Source organism: Pongo abelii, chromosome 14 (genome assembly GCF_028885655.2).
Source record: "Pongo abelii isolate AG06213 chromosome 14, NHGRI_mPonAbe1-v2.0_pri, whole genome shotgun sequence".
NCBI lineage: Eukaryota > Metazoa > Chordata > Mammalia > Primates > Hominidae > Pongo > Pongo abelii.
In genome coordinates, this window is record NC_071999.2 from 53254718 (window position 1) to 53273840 (window position 19123).

At 40.8% G+C, this 19123-nt stretch overlaps 1 protein-coding gene and 1 long non-coding RNA gene across 4 annotated transcripts in view; one reads left to right on the plus strand and one right to left on the minus strand.

Moving 5' to 3' along the window:
* Positions 1–284: 284 nt before the first annotated feature.
* On the minus strand, positions 285–13624 carry LOC100937183 (uncharacterized). Of its 2 annotated transcripts, XR_010136770.1 has the most exons (6): positions 13390–13624; positions 12261–12415; positions 6345–7047; positions 4221–4327; positions 1738–1839; positions 285–1123 (listed from the first exon to the last, which is right to left on the minus strand). It is a non-coding gene; the product is annotated as an uncharacterized LOC100937183 (long non-coding RNA). The 2 variants fall into 2 exon arrangements; XR_010136771.1 differs by lacking the exon at positions 285–1123 and having other exon boundaries at positions 1497–1839.
* The window catches only part of RB1 (RB transcriptional corepressor 1), a 174700-nt gene continuing 169116 nt past the window's right edge, over positions 13540–19123 (plus strand). The window contains exons 1-2 of one of the 2 annotated variants that reach the window (XM_054529044.2): positions 13540–13953; positions 17186–17312. In XM_054529044.2, the coding sequence (XP_054385019.1) occupies positions 13817–13953; positions 17186–17312 (264 nt within the window). In that variant the 5' untranslated portion in view covers positions 13540–13816. The remainder of the gene's footprint in view (positions 13954–17185; positions 17313–19123) is intronic. The other variant, XM_002824264.4, reaches the window with a different exon arrangement.

The following is a 19123-nucleotide window of genomic DNA, read 5'->3' on the forward strand; positions in this document are numbered from 1 at the left end:
CCTTCTAGCTATTTGAAACTGTATAATATGGTACTGTTAATTATAGTCATCCTACGGTGGTATAGAACACTAGAACTTATTCCTCCCACCTAGCTGTGAGCAGTTTTTCATTAACAGAGAAGTAGATAAAATGGTACAGTTCCCATACCTTCCCACCTCTGGCCCTGCACGTAGTTTCTCCTATTATTCACATCTTAAGTTAGTATGGTACATTTGTTACAAGTAAGGAACCAACACTGAAACATTATTATTAGCTAAAGTCCATACTTTATTCAGATTCCCTGAGTTTTTATCTAATATCCTTTCCTGTTCCAAGATTCCATCGAGGATACCCCATTACATTTAGTCGTCTTTTCTCCTTAAGCTCCTGAAACTCTGATAGTGTCTCAGACTTTTCTCGTCTTTGATGTCCCTGACAGTTTTGAGCTCATAGGTCTTTTGATTATTTATTCTCTGTACTTTGCTTACACCAGAGTACCACAACAAATATTATTTTGAATTAAGTAATATCTATAATTGGTGAAAAGCAAATCATGTTTGAAGTAGCTACATGGTAAGGATGATCAAGTTATCATTGAAACTTGTTTGAGCAGCTTTGGTTGTGTATAGCTTATTTTCTGACTATGTGTTGATTAAATATGGGATATGGAATTCATGGCTTTCATTGAAGGGATGATTTTCTTTGGGTGGATTGAGTCAATGAAGCTCAAAGCAAAAAGATCAACTGAGAGGGCACAACCAATCAGAGGTGTCTTTTTTTTCCCAGAGCCTTATGTTCTTTCAGACTCCACAGGACATCAGTTAGTCTCTTTATTTTTGCAAATGTCTTGGGGGTAATTTGGCCAAGACATGCTACCATCCTTTAGCAAACAGATAGTTCTCTTGTTCTTTGCTTTCTAAAATTTTTTTTTGAAAATTGAGGTATAATTTACAAATAATAGCAAACACAGATCTTAAGTTCCAAAGTTTTGACGAACACATATACCTCTGTGACCTACATCTCAAGACACAGAACATGTCCATCACTGCAGGAAGTTATCCCATTCCCTTTCCAAGTCAATGCTTGCCCTCAATCCCCAGAGCATCCACTGGTCCAATTTCTTTCACCATAGATTATGTTTGCCTGTATCAAAATTTCATAAAAGTGAAATCATACAGTTCATACTACTTTGTGTCCAGCTTCCTTAGCTTAGCATAATGTTTTTGAGATTCATTTATGTTGTGTTTATATCAAAAGTTCATTCCATTTTATGGCTGAGTTGCATCCATTGAACTGTATTAATATACTATAATTTCTTTATCCTTTTTTGTATTGATGGACTTTTTTTCCTGATTTTTAGCTATTACAAATGAAGTTGTTATGAATAACGAGGTATTTATAACATAGGTATAAGTCTTTGGGAGGGACCTATGTTTCCCACTTCTCTAGGGTGTGGAATTGTTGGGTCATTTGGTTGGTGTAAGTTTAATGCAATAAGAAAAGGTCAAAATATTTTCCAGAGTGGTTGTACTATTTTATATTTATCTATTGCTGTGTAACTTAACAGCAACAACTTAAATATTGCTGCAAAATAAACAGCTTAAGCAACACAGATATACTATCTCACAGTTTTTATGAGTCAGAAGTCTGGATACAGCTTAGCTGACTCTTTTTTGAAAGGCTGCAATCAAGTTGTTAGCCCAAACTGGATTTTCAGATGGTAGTTCAACTGGGGAAGGATCTGCTTTCAAACTCACATTATGTGTTGGCAGAATTCACGTCCTTGTGGTTTCACAGCCTAGGGCTTCAATTTCTTTCTGGATGTCAGCTGGAGGGTACCCTCAGCTCCTAGAGGCTGCCTGCAGTTCAAATAGAAAATAATTCTCTGTTGCAGAAGTTATGGCCTTGCTCCAGAACCTCAGGGGTGTGCCTCCTATTGGGACTTTCCAGGGACACCATATAGCATTTATCTACAGCAAATACCTCTGACACCACTGGATCTGCTGGATTATATAGTTCAAGTAGCAGCTTTCACCACAGCCTGGAGCTAATCCTGAGATGTCTCTGACTACAGTACCCACTAGCAACTGGACATTTTCTAAGTCTCCTGATAAATGGGTTGAAGCTGTATTCCCAAAGACAGTACATGCTGTCTTCAAAATCAGAGGAGGCCCACTAAGTGATAAGCCACTTTCTTAGTGGCAGGGGGTGAGAAGTGCAATAAATTGTCATTTACATTAAAGGTGATGCTCCCAGCATACCCAGAGCATTGAATCTTAACAACTTCATCAATGTGGCAAGCCCTCAATTATCTTGGAGTTTATCTCCCATTCTTTGGGTTACATGTATTTTACTGGCCACTTAGCCTGTTCTACTCAAAGTGTAGTCTACAGACAGATGTTGGCTGGTGAACACTTGGTTACTAGCCTGTGGAAAGATAAATTCATAAATTGAAAATCTGTATTTAGAAATTTTATAGCAATTTGCCATTGCTGTGACTTCCAAGCACATGATCAGAAGACTAATCTCATTGAACAAAGTATAGATCATTGTGATTATTGTCAAACTCATATGGTGATTTGCACATGCAGCAAGATATACACTGTTCAAATTCAGTTATTTCCAAAAGTATTGCTCTAAGACAGTTTGGAAAAAATAAAAAAAGAATTGGAGAGTTTCAGAAGCATTGATCCAGAGTATTTGCCCCTTTGTACTTTGTACTCCCGGACAGAGAGCAGGAGAATTAAAATAGCCCTGGGCCAGAAAGTAAATGTGTATTCTTATCTTTTGTATAGAGGGCAAACTGCTTTTGATCCTTCCTGCTGATGGGAATCAAGAAAGGCACATTTACCAAGTTAGTAACTGCATACCAAGGTCAATGTTGATTTTCTCAGGGGAAGATACCACATGCTGTATGGCAGCGCCTCTTGGAGCTAATACCTGGTTAAGAGTATAGTTTGTCTACTGTCATCTGCCATGATCCCGTTTTTTGCAGGGGTCAGACAGGAGAATTGAATGGTAATATAAGGGAAACTACAACCCCTGCATTCTTTAAATCTTTGATGGTGATGTAAATCTTTGCAATTCTTCCTAGAATGCTGTCTTGCTTCTGATTTACTATCCTGACTTGGGGTGACAGTGGCAGTTTCAAAGGCTTCTACTTGGTCCTCCTACATAATGACTATTAATCCATAGGCCAAGGAGCCAATGTGAAGGTTTTGCCAGCTAAGATTAACTACCTTAATTATACATTCAGTGATTTAACCATAAAATGCATTCATGGGGCAATCAGAACCACTGCGAGTTGGAACTGAGCCCAAACTCCACTGGTCCCCATTCTAACTGGAGAATTACGATGGTATCAGGGTCAGCTCAGACTTTGTATCTAACAGTTCTTGAATACTTGATATTCCTCTTTCTTCCACTGCTGCTCTCACCTAGCAAATGGCCATGAGTCATTTTGGGGAGCCACCTATCAAAAGGAGTCATTACATAACTTATAGGCAAGAGAAGACTCCTCAAGCTTGAGGTGCTGCTTCTGCCAGCCAGAGGGTTCAGAGCGCCAGTGGGCTGCAGTGAGCACATTCCACCTTGCAGAAGCCATTTGTGTGCATTTCTTTTTACTTCTGTGTTTGATGACATTATGCTGGTAGCTTGAAATTGACCAAGGTGGGAGTGTTTACATAACAGAAATTGGCAAATATTAAAATGTCCTTCCCCACCACCCTCTCCCCTGAGAGCTGGTTGTTAAATTTTTTTCCAGTACATTACAGAGTCAGGGGTAAATTGGAAGATTCAGTGTTCTCAGTCTCATCTATCCAAATGCCCTATCCTAGGTCTTAGGGTAATATTCTTTTTCCTTTCAAGAACAACATGTGGGCTAGGAGACCCTGAAAGTCCATGCATTTGGTTGCCTTTTCAACTCTTCTGCCCTTACAATCAGGTCCCGTGACTTCCTGTAGCCTAAAGCAAACTATACTAAATATTACTAAAAATTGTCAGTAGAGGCCCTCTGGCCTTCACGGTGTGACTTAAGGTGAGAGGTGGCTGCCCTGAGGCATCATTTTATTTTACAAGGTATACAATTCCATCAACAGAATCAAGCCCCTCTATAGTCCTTACAGTTATTGTCCCCACACCCAATGCCCCACCTTCTATCTGCACTGCATCTCAATTAGCTACAGGTGGGAAGCTTTTGTAATCATGGTATCACTGTGTTGCTTCATAACTACCCACTCACCGTGCCACGGGTCTTTATTGCCATACGGTCGGTAAGTAACCCAACTCTAGCATTCCATCCTGAGTGTCTGCAGGACACTCCTGGTGCCAAGTCTTTTAGCCTGGGTTCTGTAGAAAACAGAGCCTGAGTGTAGTTTGAGAGAAACTGGAGTGAAGATGAACGGGCTGGGCAAAGAAGGAAGAGAAACTATTAATAATACAATAGTGTATTACCAAACTAGCTACCTCTTGGTATCAAGCCCGGCTGATTGGTCAGTATCATGAGGGTCATATTTTGAGAGGTAGTATGGACTAATGTGTTTCAGGACAATCTGTCTGGGTGGAGGAAGGAGAGGAGTTTATCTGCTGGACCCATCTTGTTTTGATTAGATTTACCCCAAGGACATTAACTCCACTGCACTTACGGCTACACTTTGTTAGAAGCCCAACAGTTAGGCACTATCTCAGCTCTCTTGGGGTGGGAGGTGAGATGTGTGTGGCTTGGGGAAAGGGAGGGGAACCATTGGGATGTGCCCATGTAAAGTCTGTTGCTTCAGTAGCCTCTGGGCAGAGCCCATACAGTTGGTTGCTATAGTGGCAGTTGGGGAAAACAAGTGGTCAATGACCCTGGAGTTAGGCCAGGCTGTTTGGCTTACAGGTGACATATACACTGCTTGATATGTCTAACACACTGCCCTTCTTGAATCTTGGTTTTCGGCATTTCTTTAATTCCATTTAGTGTTCTTCCAATAAATTGTCATTTTTTGCTTGCTAATCAGAGCCGATTTCTGTTTCATGAGGCCAAGGAAACAATTTTAAGCAATATTTTATACTCTCCTTAGTGCTCCAAACACTGTTGTATACTTATTTGGTGCTAATGCTCGAAGTACTGCAGAAATTTGTCTATGTACTGTACCATTTATCTATCGCTGTATAACAAACTGCCCCCAAATCAATGACTAAAGCAATAATGATTCACTGGTTCTTCTGCTGATCTTCTCTGGTAGGCGGGTGGGTATGAGCTCAGCCTCTTTCTCCATGTGGTCTGTCATCTTCATAGGGACTAACCCACACTTCTTACATGGCACCTGGATTTCAGGACAGCAAGCCCTAATGCACAAGCGCTTATCAAGGTGCTTGCTGAGATCCTGTTGGCCAAACAAGTCACAAGGCCAAGCCCAGCATCAATGTGGAACTCTGCACAAAGGCATGAATGTCAGTAGGTGTGATTCATTGTAGGCCATCAGTGTTACAGTCTACCACCAGGTATTTACATTGTTCTTTAGAGCAGAGACTTCTGGTGGTCCCCCAATAGCTGTTCTCCCTTGCTTCTGCATTAAGAGATCCCTGAATTCTGTTAATGAACTCATGATTCTCAGAAAATTTTTTTTTCCCTGTACCCCACAGTAAGGTGTGGCTTTGCATCCACGTTTTGATCAATGGGATGTAAGCAAAGGTGTATTGTGGCAGTTTCCAGGAATTTTCCTTAAGTGAGAACAGGCGTGTGCCTCTGGCTTTTTCTTTATGCCTTCCAGCACCCTGCTGTTTGAAATGTGGGTATGACTTTTGGCTGCCATCCTGGACCCTTAAGCACCCTCCAGGGATGATAAGAGTTATGAGTTGAAGGTGCCTGTGTCCCTGAGGACTTCACTGAGCAGAACCTTCACTTAGTCCTAGAATTCCTACCTCTAGACTTTTACCTGGGATACTAATCTTTTATTTAATCTATTGTTATTTTGGGTTCTGTTATTAGCAGCTAACATAATCCTGTCATACCATTGAAATATAGTCTCTCTCTGTTTTTAGGCCATACTCGACAGTATGTAATTTTTTTTTTTTTTTTTGAGACAGAGTCTCACTCTGTTGTCCAGGCTGGAGTCCAGTGGCGTGATCTCAGCTCACTGCAACCTCCACTTCCTGGGTTCAAGTGATTCTCTTGCCTTAGCCTCCTGAGTGGCTGGGACTACAGGCATGCGCCATCACGCCTGGGTAATTTTTGTATTTTTAGTACAGATAGGATTTCGCCATGTTGGCCAGGCTGGTCTCGAACTCCTGGCCTCAAGCGATCTGCATGCCTTGGCCTCTCAAAGTGCTGGAGTTACAGGTGTGAGTCACCACACCTGGCCCACAGTATGTAATTTCTTACCTTCCACTCATCTTCACCCAAAACATTCTGATGGCCCTTATTGATTAGAAGAGGAGGAAAATGCATTAAATTTAGTTGGCAGAAATTGTGTGAATTTAAATCAGTGCATTTAGAGAAACATGTGTGGCTCATCAAGCCATTAAGAAAACAAAGAAGAGGAAACTACAAAATGTTTGTATTCCTGTAGCCCACAAGAGACAAATCTAGAACAATGCTGGGGTCTGGTCAAGTAGGGAAAGCTCTCAGTAAGACCAAACACAAACCCCACTTCTGGTTTCCTTGGTTTGGGGCTGTCTCATGTTAATGATATTTTTGATGAGAAAAACCACATGCAAATGAAACAATTCGTTGTCCCCACTTGGAGGTGCAGTGGTGGTGGTGGGGAGAACTAGGGAAGGGTTTGTGCATCAGACAAAGGTTGGGATTACAAGGGTTGTAAATGAATGAGATGTGCCTTTAGTCACAGCCACTTCTTAAGTGCTGTATGTCTATGTGACTCCTGATGACTAGGTCAAAGAAAATATCAACACATTGCCTTAGCTGTTTTCCTTGATGGGGAGAAATTAACACACTTGGAAATGTAAGAATTTGCTCTCTTGGTGCAGTGGCTTTGTGCATTGGCTTGAGCTGCAGTCATCTGGCAGTTTGTTGCTTCAGTCACTGGTCCTGGCCCTTGCCACTGCTAGGCAGAGCTGAGCCTGCACTGAAGGCATGAGAATACTGGATCAATACAAACATTATAGAAAATGTTTTAACTTTTTCTATTTTTAAAAGGCCTGCCTGTTATCTTTATACCTCTGTTACTCACCCCACCACCCCAGAAATGAGCCAGAGCCTTTGTGATGGCTAGATTTGTTTGAATATTTAATCTCCTTCCCCATCTGTTTTGAGAAATATCTAGCCTCTTTATCAGAAGAGAGCTTAAAGTCTCACCAACATTCTTGCCCCAGGTGTCACGGGCTGAACTGTTTCCCTCAAATTTATATTTTGAAGTCTTAACTCCCAGTACCTCAGAATGAAACTGCATTTGGAGATAGGGTCTTTACGGAGGTAATTAAGTTAAAATGAGGTTTTTAGAGTCATTCATTAGAAAAGTATTTGTCAAATGTCTACTATGTGCCAGGCACATCTTAGGCATGCAGCCCCACTGGTTAGGAGAACAGATATAGACCTGCCTTCATAGACTGTCTGGCTGCGTGGACATGCAGCCTGTGTAGTCACTTAGTTCTCCATGTTAGAAAGACCCTGTGGTTGGTTTAATGCTCTGTTGTCACCATCTTGAAATTCTTAATAATTTTTGAAAGACAAGTTCTGCATTTTTTTTCCTCTGGACCCTGCAAATTATGTAATTGGTCCTGCTCACGGAAATTGGTATAGTAGGAGAATCAATCATATTCTCTGCACTGAGGAGTGTGGTTTGGTGGCATGGAGAGAAGGTCAGTGTAGCAGAAGTAGTACAGTATAAAAAGATGAAGATGATAATATTCACAATGGCGGGAAGGAGGGGAGTCTGCTGCTGGGGGATGAAAAGATACATGAGTGGAACAGCAGGGGTTCTTTTTTGTTTTCTTCACTTTTCCCCCAAACCTTATTATTAACCCTGAATAATTCAGATAAACTGAACAGGTCTCTATTCCTTGAAACCTGAAAGAATCTAACATGCGCATATGGGAAGTTATTTAAGTCATGGGATTGAAATAGAGCAAGAAGAGAGGAGAATTGAAGATGCTTGAAGACCAGTGTTTACCACAGTACCTGTGAAGGAACTTTTCATTCTTTTTCATTACCTGTTTGTCATGAACTGATATTAACACTTTGGAATGTAAAATAGAAACAAATTGCAAAAAATTATAATGAAAACAGAGGCACACCAAATATTGTACAAGCTCACAGTTTTTAGATTAAACAGAAATAGAATTACATTTCAGTAAAAATTATCAGAACAAACATAAATGAAAGAAAAAAATTACAAAATGTACATTGTTTATTGAAAGTGTCCAGACAGATAATTAATAAAGAGAATTGCCATTATCCTCCTAATATTTATCACTTCACAGCCATAACAACTAACAAAAAGTTGGGAGTGAAGTAGCAATTTCCCACTAAACAACATGAATGTTAATATTTGAAGTTTTAATGTGACAAATGAGTGGGCTCTTTGCTGGTTAACTTATCTAATCTAGGTTGGATTGGTGACATGCTACTTGCAGGAGATGATATATATCTAAATTGTTTTTATATTTTATTTTAACAACACTAGTAGTAGAAAGTCTAGTCTCTCAAAAATATGTTGAAGGGAACGGAAGAAGAGTTAAAGCAATTTAACAATATCAGGATAATCACTTTTAACTTTTAGCCTTAATGATGGAAACAATGCGTTATTTTCAAAATTCATCTTCAATCTTTCATCAGTAGCCAGTTTCAAAAACTGTCACTCAAGTTATCTTTCAATGAAATAAACAGATTTTAGATCCATGAATTTCTTTTATGTGGAGCTTGTTTTGATAGAAAATACTCAGGTATTTTATAAAATTTATTAGTTTTTTAATATTTTGTATATAAATGTCCTTTAAGTTTGATGGCTTTATTGTTTCATTAGTCTGTAATGATTTTAGCACTTCACTATGAGTTATGGCTACAAACTCAGTAACAAGGGATTATACTTCTGAGTAAAATTAGTACAAACTCCTATTTGTTTAATTCTTTGGAATTACTTCTCTGATCATTATTTAGTTCACTACTATGATTACTAACACATTACTGATGTGTGTTTTGTATTGGCAAAATTGGACAGTAAGGATTGTTTTGCCATCTATAATTTAGGGTTAAAAACAAATGACACAAATTTTACTTCCCTAATTTAGCTAAGAATTTACAAAAAATAGGCTTGATTAAAAATGAAAATGATTGTAAAAATAACAAGTTATATAAGTAAATAAATATTTATATTTTCATAGATTTTTACTCTTGGGTTGCAGGTGACAAACCTTGAAATTTTACTCATTGTAATATCATACTATTGCACATGACAGGGACACAACCATGCCACCTGCAACTCAAGAACCAGGTTGAAGAATACCTGAACTGTTTAACAAGCAATGTCCAATGATCATGCACTTGGATATTCCTGAAATGTCAAATTGATATAAACACTGCTAAGCATTTATCCTTTTAATTTCTGTACTTATTTCCTTGTGGACTAAACACAAACAGTTTGCAGACTGACACTGTTCCAAGAGCCACACTTTGAGTAGTGTTACTCTAGGGAACACTTGCATTGAAGGGACTGGCAGAAACAGAACTAGTGAAGGAATTTATGAAGTAACAAGGGAGGAGAACAAGGAGACCATAGATTTGTGGAAGACTAGGGAATTTTTAAGAGGGAAGTGGTTAACTATATTGACTGCAAGAAAGGTCAAGTAGGTTGAGGACCAAAAGAAGCCATGGGATTGACAATTATCATCAGTGACATTTGAAAGAGTGATTTCAGTAGGGTGCTCTTGGTGGTAGTGAAAGCAAGCCAGGGGCCAGCCGGCTGAGAAATTGGGGAAGCAGAGAGAACCAATGGAGACTTACCCTTCTAAGGAGCTAGGTGGTTAAGAAATGGAAATAGTGTGGTAGCTTGGGGGTATGAAAACTTTGAAGGAAGACTTTTTAGACCCTTCCCCAGATTTTTATATCACTGAAGGAGTCTCAAACTGAAGAGTTCCCTCTCCAGACAGAAAATCTAAGAAATACATATACTTTTTGTAGGAGTCTTACAGCAATCTTCTCAAAATGACCAAGCAGGTTGGAAGAGATCCATGAATTTCAAGAATTTCAGGGGGAATTTTTTTAAGACTCTGCTGAAATATATACATATATATATATATATATATATATATATATATTTTTTTTTTTTTTTTTTTTTTTTTTTTTTTGAGACGGGGTCTTGCTCTTGTTGCCCAGGCTGGAGTGCAGTGGCATGATCTCAGCTCACTGCAACCTCTGCCTCCTGGGTTCAAGTGATTCTCCTGCCTCAGCCTCCAGAGTAGCTGGGATTACAGGCACCTGCCACCACACTCAGCTAATTTCATATTTTCCGTAGAGATGTGGTTTCACCATGTTTGCCAGGCTGGTCTCAAACTCCTGGCCTCAGGTGATCCACCCGCCTTGGCCTCCCAAAGTGCTGGGATTACAGGCGTGAGCAACCGTGCCTGGTCTAGACTCTGCCGAAATTCTAATACTTCTTTGGTAGTGCAACAGAAAACTAAAGATTTTGATGGTGAACTCAATTGCTTCTGAGTTGTGTGGATGAAAATATATTTTATTATTTTTTCCTTCAACTTTTGTTTTAAGCTCCCGGGTATATGTGTAGGATGTGCAGGTTTGTTACACAGGTAAATGTGTGCCATGGTGGTGTGCTGCACAGATCAACCCATTACCATGGTATTAAGCCCAGCAGCAACCATTAGCTCTCCTGATGCTCTCCCTCTCACCACCCTTCCCCCCTACAGGCCCCAGTGTGTGCTGTTCCCCTTCCTGGGTCTATTTTATGGGGGGTGTGTGTGTGTGTGTGTGTGTGTGTGTGTGTGTGTGTGTATCTATTTATGTGTATATATTATGATATATACACCACACTTTTTTCAAACTATTATTTTAGGTTTAGGGATACATGTGCAAGTTTGTTATACAGGTAAACTGCATGTCTCTGGGGTTTGATGTGTACAGATTTTTTCACTACCCAGGTAACAAGTGTAGTACCTGATAAGCAGTTTTTTGATCTTCTCTCTTCTCTCACCCTACACCCTCAAGCAATCCCCAGTGTGTGTTGTTCCCCTCTTCATGTCCGTGTGTTCTCATTGTTTAGCTCCCACTTATAAGTGAGAACATGCAGTGTTTGGTTTTCTGTTCCTGCGTTAGTTTGCTGAGGATAAAGGCTTCTGGCTCCATCCATGTTCCTGCAAAGGACATGATCTCATTCCTTTTTATGGATGCAGGAAAATATATTTTACATACTAGTGAACATAGTTAAATTAATCCATGATCAAGATATACATTCTTTTGTAAATTGAGAAATCTCTTTATCATAATTGTAATATGGTAATAAATAAATCTAGATTACATAAATGTAATCTAGATGTTGATAAACTGGTTTTAAATAAAGTGATATCTACATATGAAGAGAGTTTACTTCAGTTCCTAGAACTTTCCTTCACTTTCCTGCCATCCCTACTTTTAGTAAGCAAGCATTTACTGTGTGTGTTAACACTGTGCTAGGTACTAAGGCAACGATGATACCCAAGATTTGATCTCTATCCTGAAGCTATGCACAGGAGAAACATTATCAGTCATGATGCTTTCTGTTGCAAACAAGTGAAAACCTCAGCTCAGCTTAGGTCAGATCCAGGGCTGGCCAAATCAGAGGCTCATTTATAACACTGGGGATCCAGATTCTTTTGACATTCCTCCTGCACCAATATCAGCATTTCTACCTTCTCTGTAGGTTGACTTGCCTCACGTTACAATGGCTGCAGCAATCAGAAGTGTCACATCCTCAGTAATACTTAATATTATTACTATTATTTAATAATATTTAGAACTGTGCCATCCCTGTGTTTCAATTTATCAGGCTCCCAGCAGACTACTCCTTATCTTTCAAATGTCAAAACTGCATCCTGAGCTCTTGCCTAAACTAATCTGGGGTGAGGTGAATAGAAGTAGCACTTTAATTGTATTCATTCTTTGTAGCTGGACCTGGGCCTGGGCCCTATCTCCTGACATTTGCCCCCAAGCAAGATTTCTGAAGTTAGGTAGGACTGGCTGTTGAGTAGGCCAGTGCTTGCCAAACCTTTACACATCCTCACATATGTCATAATATGCAGATAAAAAGATAATCCCTTATACAACTTGCTGGGATAAACTCAGGAGGCTTACAGCCATGACCTGCTTGAAGGTTCTTCCTGCCTTAGACTTTGCTCAGCTGCTCCAGGATGAGGGGATTTACATCAGAGCACAACTGTATTTTATTCACAGCATAAACCATCTCATTCCTTCTCAGTTGACGAGTTCAGAGTGGGCAATAACAGTGTCTGCCAAAGAGAAAAAAACACGTACTCAAACTAGATAATCTATTGGTACAAATACCAAGACACAGAAGTGATACAACTTTAAGCCAATATTTGATGGTGGTAGTCCCAGCAAGCTCTTTTCTGATGTCTTTGTGCCTTTGCACAATGCTCCTTCTCTGTCACTGTTTTCTTCATCAACATAATATAACGGACAAGTGGAATCAAATAGAGTTGAGTTCAAATTCTCTGCTACCCATCTGCCCTGGTATTGGACAAATTAACTCCTCTGAGCCTGTTTCCTCATCTGCAAGGTAGACTAGCTAATACTACCCATTTGAAAGGGCTGTTTCTTAGCTAATGCATGCCAGGCTTAAAACCTAGATGACGGGTTGATAGGTGCAGCAAACCTCCATGGCATACGTATGCCTATGTAACAAACCTACACGTTCTGCGCTTGTATCCCAGAACTTACAGTAAAAAAAAAAAAAAAGAAAAAAAAAAAGAAAAGAAAGGCTGTTTCTGGGGATTAAATAAGATAATTATCTAAGGTGGCCAGCACAGTTCCTGGTACAAAGTAAATGTCAGGCCTGCCTGACAAACTTCTATTCAACAGCTACTGCTCCCCTGAAAATCTTCCTTAGACGTTTCCACGGTGCTTCCCGTTCTTACACCACTACGATCCTTTATTACACTATTATCCGTTCATTCCCCACAGCTCCCTCCCTTCCTTTCCCTAACCAGTGATCCCCAAAAGGCCAGCAACTGTCTAATCTAACATTTTCTATCTTCTAGCGACTGGTAAAGTTCAGCACCTATTAGCGCTCCAAGTTTGTTTTTGTTTTGGCCGACTTTGCAAAACGGATTGGGCGGGATGAGAGGGCGGGCGTCGCCCAGGGAGGGAGAGGGGCGCGCCCGCCAAGGGTGCACTAGCCAGATATTCCCTGCGGGGCCCGAGAGTCTTCCCTATCAGACCCCGGGATAGGGATGAGGCCCACCAGACTCTTTGTATAGCCCCGTTAACGGCACCCCGGCCTGGAGGAGGTGGTTCCGGGTAGAAACACGACCGGGCCGCGCCGGATGCCTCCTGGAAGGCGCCTGGACCCACGCCAGGTTTCCCAGTTTAATCCCTCATGACTTAGCGTCCCAGCCCGCGCACCGACCAGCGCCCCAGTTCCCCACAGACGCCGGCGGGCCTGGGAGCCTCGCGGACGTGACGCCGCGGGCGGAAGTGACGTTTTCCCGCGGTTGGACGCGGCGCTCAGTTGCCGGGCGGGGGAGGGCGCGTCCGGTTTTTCTCAGGGGACGTTGAAATTATTTTTGTAACGGGAGTCGGGAGAGGACGGGGCGTGCCCCGACGTGCGCGCGCGTCGTCCTCCCCGGCGCTCCTCCACAGCTCGCTGGCTCCTGCTGCGGAAAGGCGTCATGCCGCCCAAAACCCCCCGAAAAACGGCCGCCACCGCTGCCGCTGCCGCCGCGGAACCCCCAGCACCGCCGCCGCCGCCCCCTCCTGAGGAGGACCCAGAGCAGGACAGCGGCCCGGAGGACCTGCCTCTCGTCAGGTGAGCGAGCAGAGCCGCCGTCGCCTCACGCGGGAAGGGCGCCCCGGGTGTCCTTAGGGCGGGCGCCAAGGCGTCTCGGCAGGGACCCGTCCTCGCCAGGGGCCGGGTCCCGGCGGGAGGAGGCGCCCTCCCTGCCCCCCGCCACCGCGGAGCGTCTGCAGAATGGTGACAGGATTCTGGGGTCTTGGGCGAGGGGTCTTGGCTTCAACTTGACAGGTGTCGGGCGGGTGGGGCTAGGGTCCTGAGCGAAGTGACAGGTGCAGTTCCCTCTTGTGAGGCTCGGAGGCAGAGGGTCGTTGCGAGCGTCCATCAGACGCAAAAAATGAAAAATAAAAATACAAAAATGGTGTCTGTGGGAGAGTTTTTCACCGGAGAATTGGAGTACTCCGGTGGTCGTCTGACTTTCTGTTTTAGTCTCACACGATGCAACAGTTGGGAAGTATTTTCTTCCGGGCGTGCACTGCATCTGAAGTCCATTCGTGGGAGAGGCCGACCAGAAAGCCTTGGACAAGAAGCGCAGGGTCCTGAGTGTCCATTGCCCACAGGATACTCGGCTCAGGAGCTTTGCGGCGTTTCCTTAGAACAATAATGCATCGAGGCCTTGGGGACTCAAAGCCATCTGTAGTGATTGATGGAGCGTAACTCTTTAGAGGAACTGGTACATGGGCAAAACTTTCGTGAGACATTTACCAGAAGTGCTTGAAAGTTTCTAAACTTTTTTTTTTCCTTTTGGATGAACTCTTCTTGCGTGTTAGTCGGCTTCAGCTTGTCTCATTATTTCTTCCATTTTGCCTTTTGACTTTGAACCAGCAAGGATCCTGGTGTCCCCTCTTTTTGCCTTTGTTATTGGCACAAAATTAGTGGTTCTGTGCTCAAATGGAAATTTTCGTTTTCCCTTATTTAAGTGGAATCTAAATTTAAGCAAGTCCATACGAATGCACTAGAACTTGAAGTATTTATTGTATTGCAACATCTTACTTTTCTTGATTGTTCTACTTTATGGTTAAATAGCTATGATTGAAAGAGTGTAATTGTCATTATTGTCAGCACTGGTTCTACTTTGAGACTACAAGTTCATTGCAGGGGGAATGGGACTTATTTCTGTTTTTCACTATTTTCTATCCCATTCTTGTCCATCACCAAATCCTTTCACCCTCACCCATTTCTTTCCACTCGGTAGACACTAACAATTCACGGCAGAAAAGATTGAAGTGGGATTTAGGAAATGGCCCGTGGAAGCCTATTAAAAATTTATATATTTAAATGGACTGTCTTATAGGTCAGTTAAAAACCATATTCGTTAAAAAACCAAAATAACAACAACAAAAAATTAAAAACCACGTCTGGGGCATGTTCTGGGAAAAGACATGACTTTAGTTTCTGATTAAATTCTGATGTATCCAATTCTTGCAGATTTCCCTTGGGAAAATGCAGTAATGGCTACTCTAAAGAATTCCATGTTATGCACACAGCTTTCGAAGCATACTCTAATGTAGGGTAACCAGGAATACTGACGTTCTGGCCACTGCTTGGAAAAAAGAGGACTGTTTCTTTCATTTTTTAACTCATTTTATATATTTTAAGTAATGGAACTATAAAAAATTCTCTTATAAGTCAAAACCATACAAGATACAGTCTGTTCTTGATTATCCATACCCACAAAGGGTTTCATTAACATAGACAGTTGAACTCTATAAATTAACCAGCAAGGGTAGAACCACTGCCGTGCAGTCTGATGCTGAGCATCTTGCCTGGAGATGGAATCAGGGCTCAGTTCAACTGCACTTCCAGTGACAGATTCCATTCCTGATTTGAGAGTTGAGATCTTATTTCTGTTGCCTTATCTCTGGCCTAAGTAATGTAGCTGGAAGGGAAACTGTCACTAGGAACAGCATACCACATTCATTGTTGAAATAATCAAAGGTTAATCATGTTTCGAGCTGGGCGTGATGGCGTGTACCTGTAGTCCATGCTATTCAGGAGGCTGAGGCAGGAGGATCGCTTGAGCTTGGGAGTTGGAGGCCAGCCTGGGCAACAAAGCAAGACCCCAGTCTTTAAAAAAAACAAACAAAAAAGCTGACCAGGCATGTTGGCTCACGCCTGTAATGCCAGCACTTTGGGAGGCCAAGGTGGGAAGATTGCTTGAGGCCAGGAGTTTGAGAGGAGCCTGGGCAACAAAACAAGACCCTGTCTCTAAAAAAAATTTTTTAAAAATTTGCCAGTCACTGTGGCACACCTGTAGGCTCATCTACTCAGGAGGCTGAGGTGGGAGGATCCCTTGAGCCCAGGAGTTTGAGGCTGCAGTGAGCCATGATTTCACCACTGCACCCCAGCCTGGATGACAGAGTGAAACCGTATTTCAAAACAAGAAAAAAAACAAAAACTAATTATGTTTTGAAGGAGGAATTGGCAGTCTAGAATAGTGGTCAAGGGCATGGATTATAGAGTTAGACTGTTGGGCTCACATGGTGATTTACCTCTTACCAGCTGAGACCTAAGGTAAGTTCTTTAACTTCTCTGATTTGACAGACATCTGTAAATGTCTACTTTTACAGATGAGAATACTTATCTAAAAGGGCTGATGTCGGGATTCAGTGAAACCATATGTTTAAGGTCTTTCTACAGGATCATAGTAAATACTCAAAAATTATTAATTATTCTTCATACTATTCTTATTAGTAGATAACACATAGAAATTAGATGAATGAAAATGAATTAGCCAACAAGAATTTATTGAATGCTTGTCTTTGTTAAGGGGAAAGGACAAAAATAAGCAGTCGCATCATGTAAGATGTGCTAGTAGGTAGAGAGATTATATGAAACATTGATAAGAGAAGACTACAGTTTGACAAAGTCACTGGCGTTGAATTGTATATTATCTATGGGTTTTTATCTTTTTGTTGTTATCTTTATCCTATTTTCCCAAATAGCTTTAGCTATTACATTTACTTTCCTTGACAGAAGTGTTTTGCTGCTCTGAAGTATGTTTGACTTACCATGCAAGCAAATATTTTTCACTGTGTGGTATCCTTATTTTGGAATGACCATGAAAAAGATAATCACATGTTTAAATTTAAAGTGTAATTTTTTTCTAAGATAAAATAAGATCTTAAAGTATTTAATAATGTTCTCTTTCACAATGGTGTTATGTGCAAACTATTGAAACAAGTGTGTACTGAATCAATTTGATTTATAAGTATATGCCAATTATATGATTATTTTCATTTGGTAGGCTTGAGTTTGAAGAAACAGAAGAACCTGATTTTACTGCGTTATGTCAGAAATTAAAGATACCAGATCATGTCAGAGAGAGAGCTTGGTTAACTTGGGAGAAAGTTTCATCTGTGGATGGAGTATTGGTAAGGATTTTCTTAAAACGTTTTGAAATTTTTTTTTCTCATTTTAAAAACAACTTCAAATCACTATACAAAAATTGAAAGATAGAAAAATATAAAGACAATAAAAGCTAATAATGATTCCATTACCCCGAGGAAATTTACCTCTGCTAACATTAAAAATGTTTGAGGCTGGGCGCCGTGGCTCACGCCTGTAATCCTACCACTTTGGGAGGCCGAGGCAGGTGGATTGCCTGAGCTCAGGAGTTTGAGACCAGCCTGGGCAACATGGTGAAACCCTGTCTTTACTAAAATACAAAAAAAAAAAATTAGCAGGGTGTGGTGTGCGCCTGTAGTCCCAGCTATTTGGGAGGCTGAGGCAGGAGAATTGCTTGAACCCAGGAGGTGGAGGTTACAGTGAGCCGAGATTGTGCCACTGCACTCCAGCCTGGCAACAGAGCGAGAGTCTGTCTCACACACACACAAAAAAAAAGTTTGAAAAAAATCCCTCCATAAATGCCTCCCACCAAACTATTTTAAAGCAGGTCTTAGTTATATTTTATTCACTATGATACAAGGACTTTTAAAAAAACACCGCCATACCTTATAAAATAATTTTTATACCTTCTAATATGCAATCAGTGTTCAGATTTCCTGATTGACTCAGAATTAGTTTTGTTAGAATTCAGGATCTTGAAAATATTTTGATATATTCCTTTCATGTTTTTTCTTTGCGTATGTATATATGTATATGTTTAATAAAAGCAGCAAATAATTACTAGAGTTTTATATGTACTGGGGCAATAGTATAAGAATTTTACATAGCCGGGCATGGTGGTGTGTGCCTGTAGTCCCAGCTACTTGGGAGGCTGAGGTGGGACGATCACTTGAACCTGGGAGGCGGAAGTTACAGTAAGCCAAGATTGCACCACTGCACTCCAGCCTGGGCAACAGAGGAAGACCCTGTTGCAAAAAAAATAAATAAATAAAAATAAGGCTGGGCGTGGTGGCTCAAACCTGTAATCCCAGCACTTTGGGAGGCCCAGGCAGGTGATCACTTGAGGTCAGGAGTTCAAGACCAGCCTGGCCAACATGGTGAAACCCCATCTCTACTAAAAATACAAAAATTAGCCAGGCATGGTGGCAGATGCCTGTAATCTCAGCTATTTGGGAGGGTGAGGCAGGAGAATTGCTTGAACCCGGGAGGCAGAGGTTGCAGTGAGCCGTGATCATGCCACTGCACTCCAGACTGGGCAACAGAGAAGACTCCATCTCAAAAAAAAAACAAAAAACAAAAAACAGAACTTTACAAATCTACAAATAACTCATTTAAAAATCATGGAGATATGAAATATAAAATCTTTATTTTATGTGTAAAATGTGAAATGTTCATTTTACAGATGAAGACACTTAGAGTGAGGTTGAGTAACTTGACCAAGGTCCCTAGGAAATAAGATCTCAAATATAAATTTGAGATTATACATATAGTTATGTATAGTTACATGTAGTTACACATAGTTTTGTATTTTCCTGTTTTTTTCTCATATGAGCATTTTCTTATTAAAGTTTTTTTGTAATATAGTTTCTAGTGATAGTATAATATTTTAGCTATTGGATGTATTTTAATTTGTTAACTCTTACTGGATATTTGGGTTTTTTCCAACTTTTTGATGCTATAAAATAATGTAATAAACATTTGTATTCGTAAGAATAATGCCTGGCACAAAGTGAGTCCTTGATAACTTGTTAAATAAATTAATGAATGAATCTCTGATTATTTTATTAGAATAAATTCTTATAAGTTGAATTACTAAATCAAAAGCTATGAACATTTT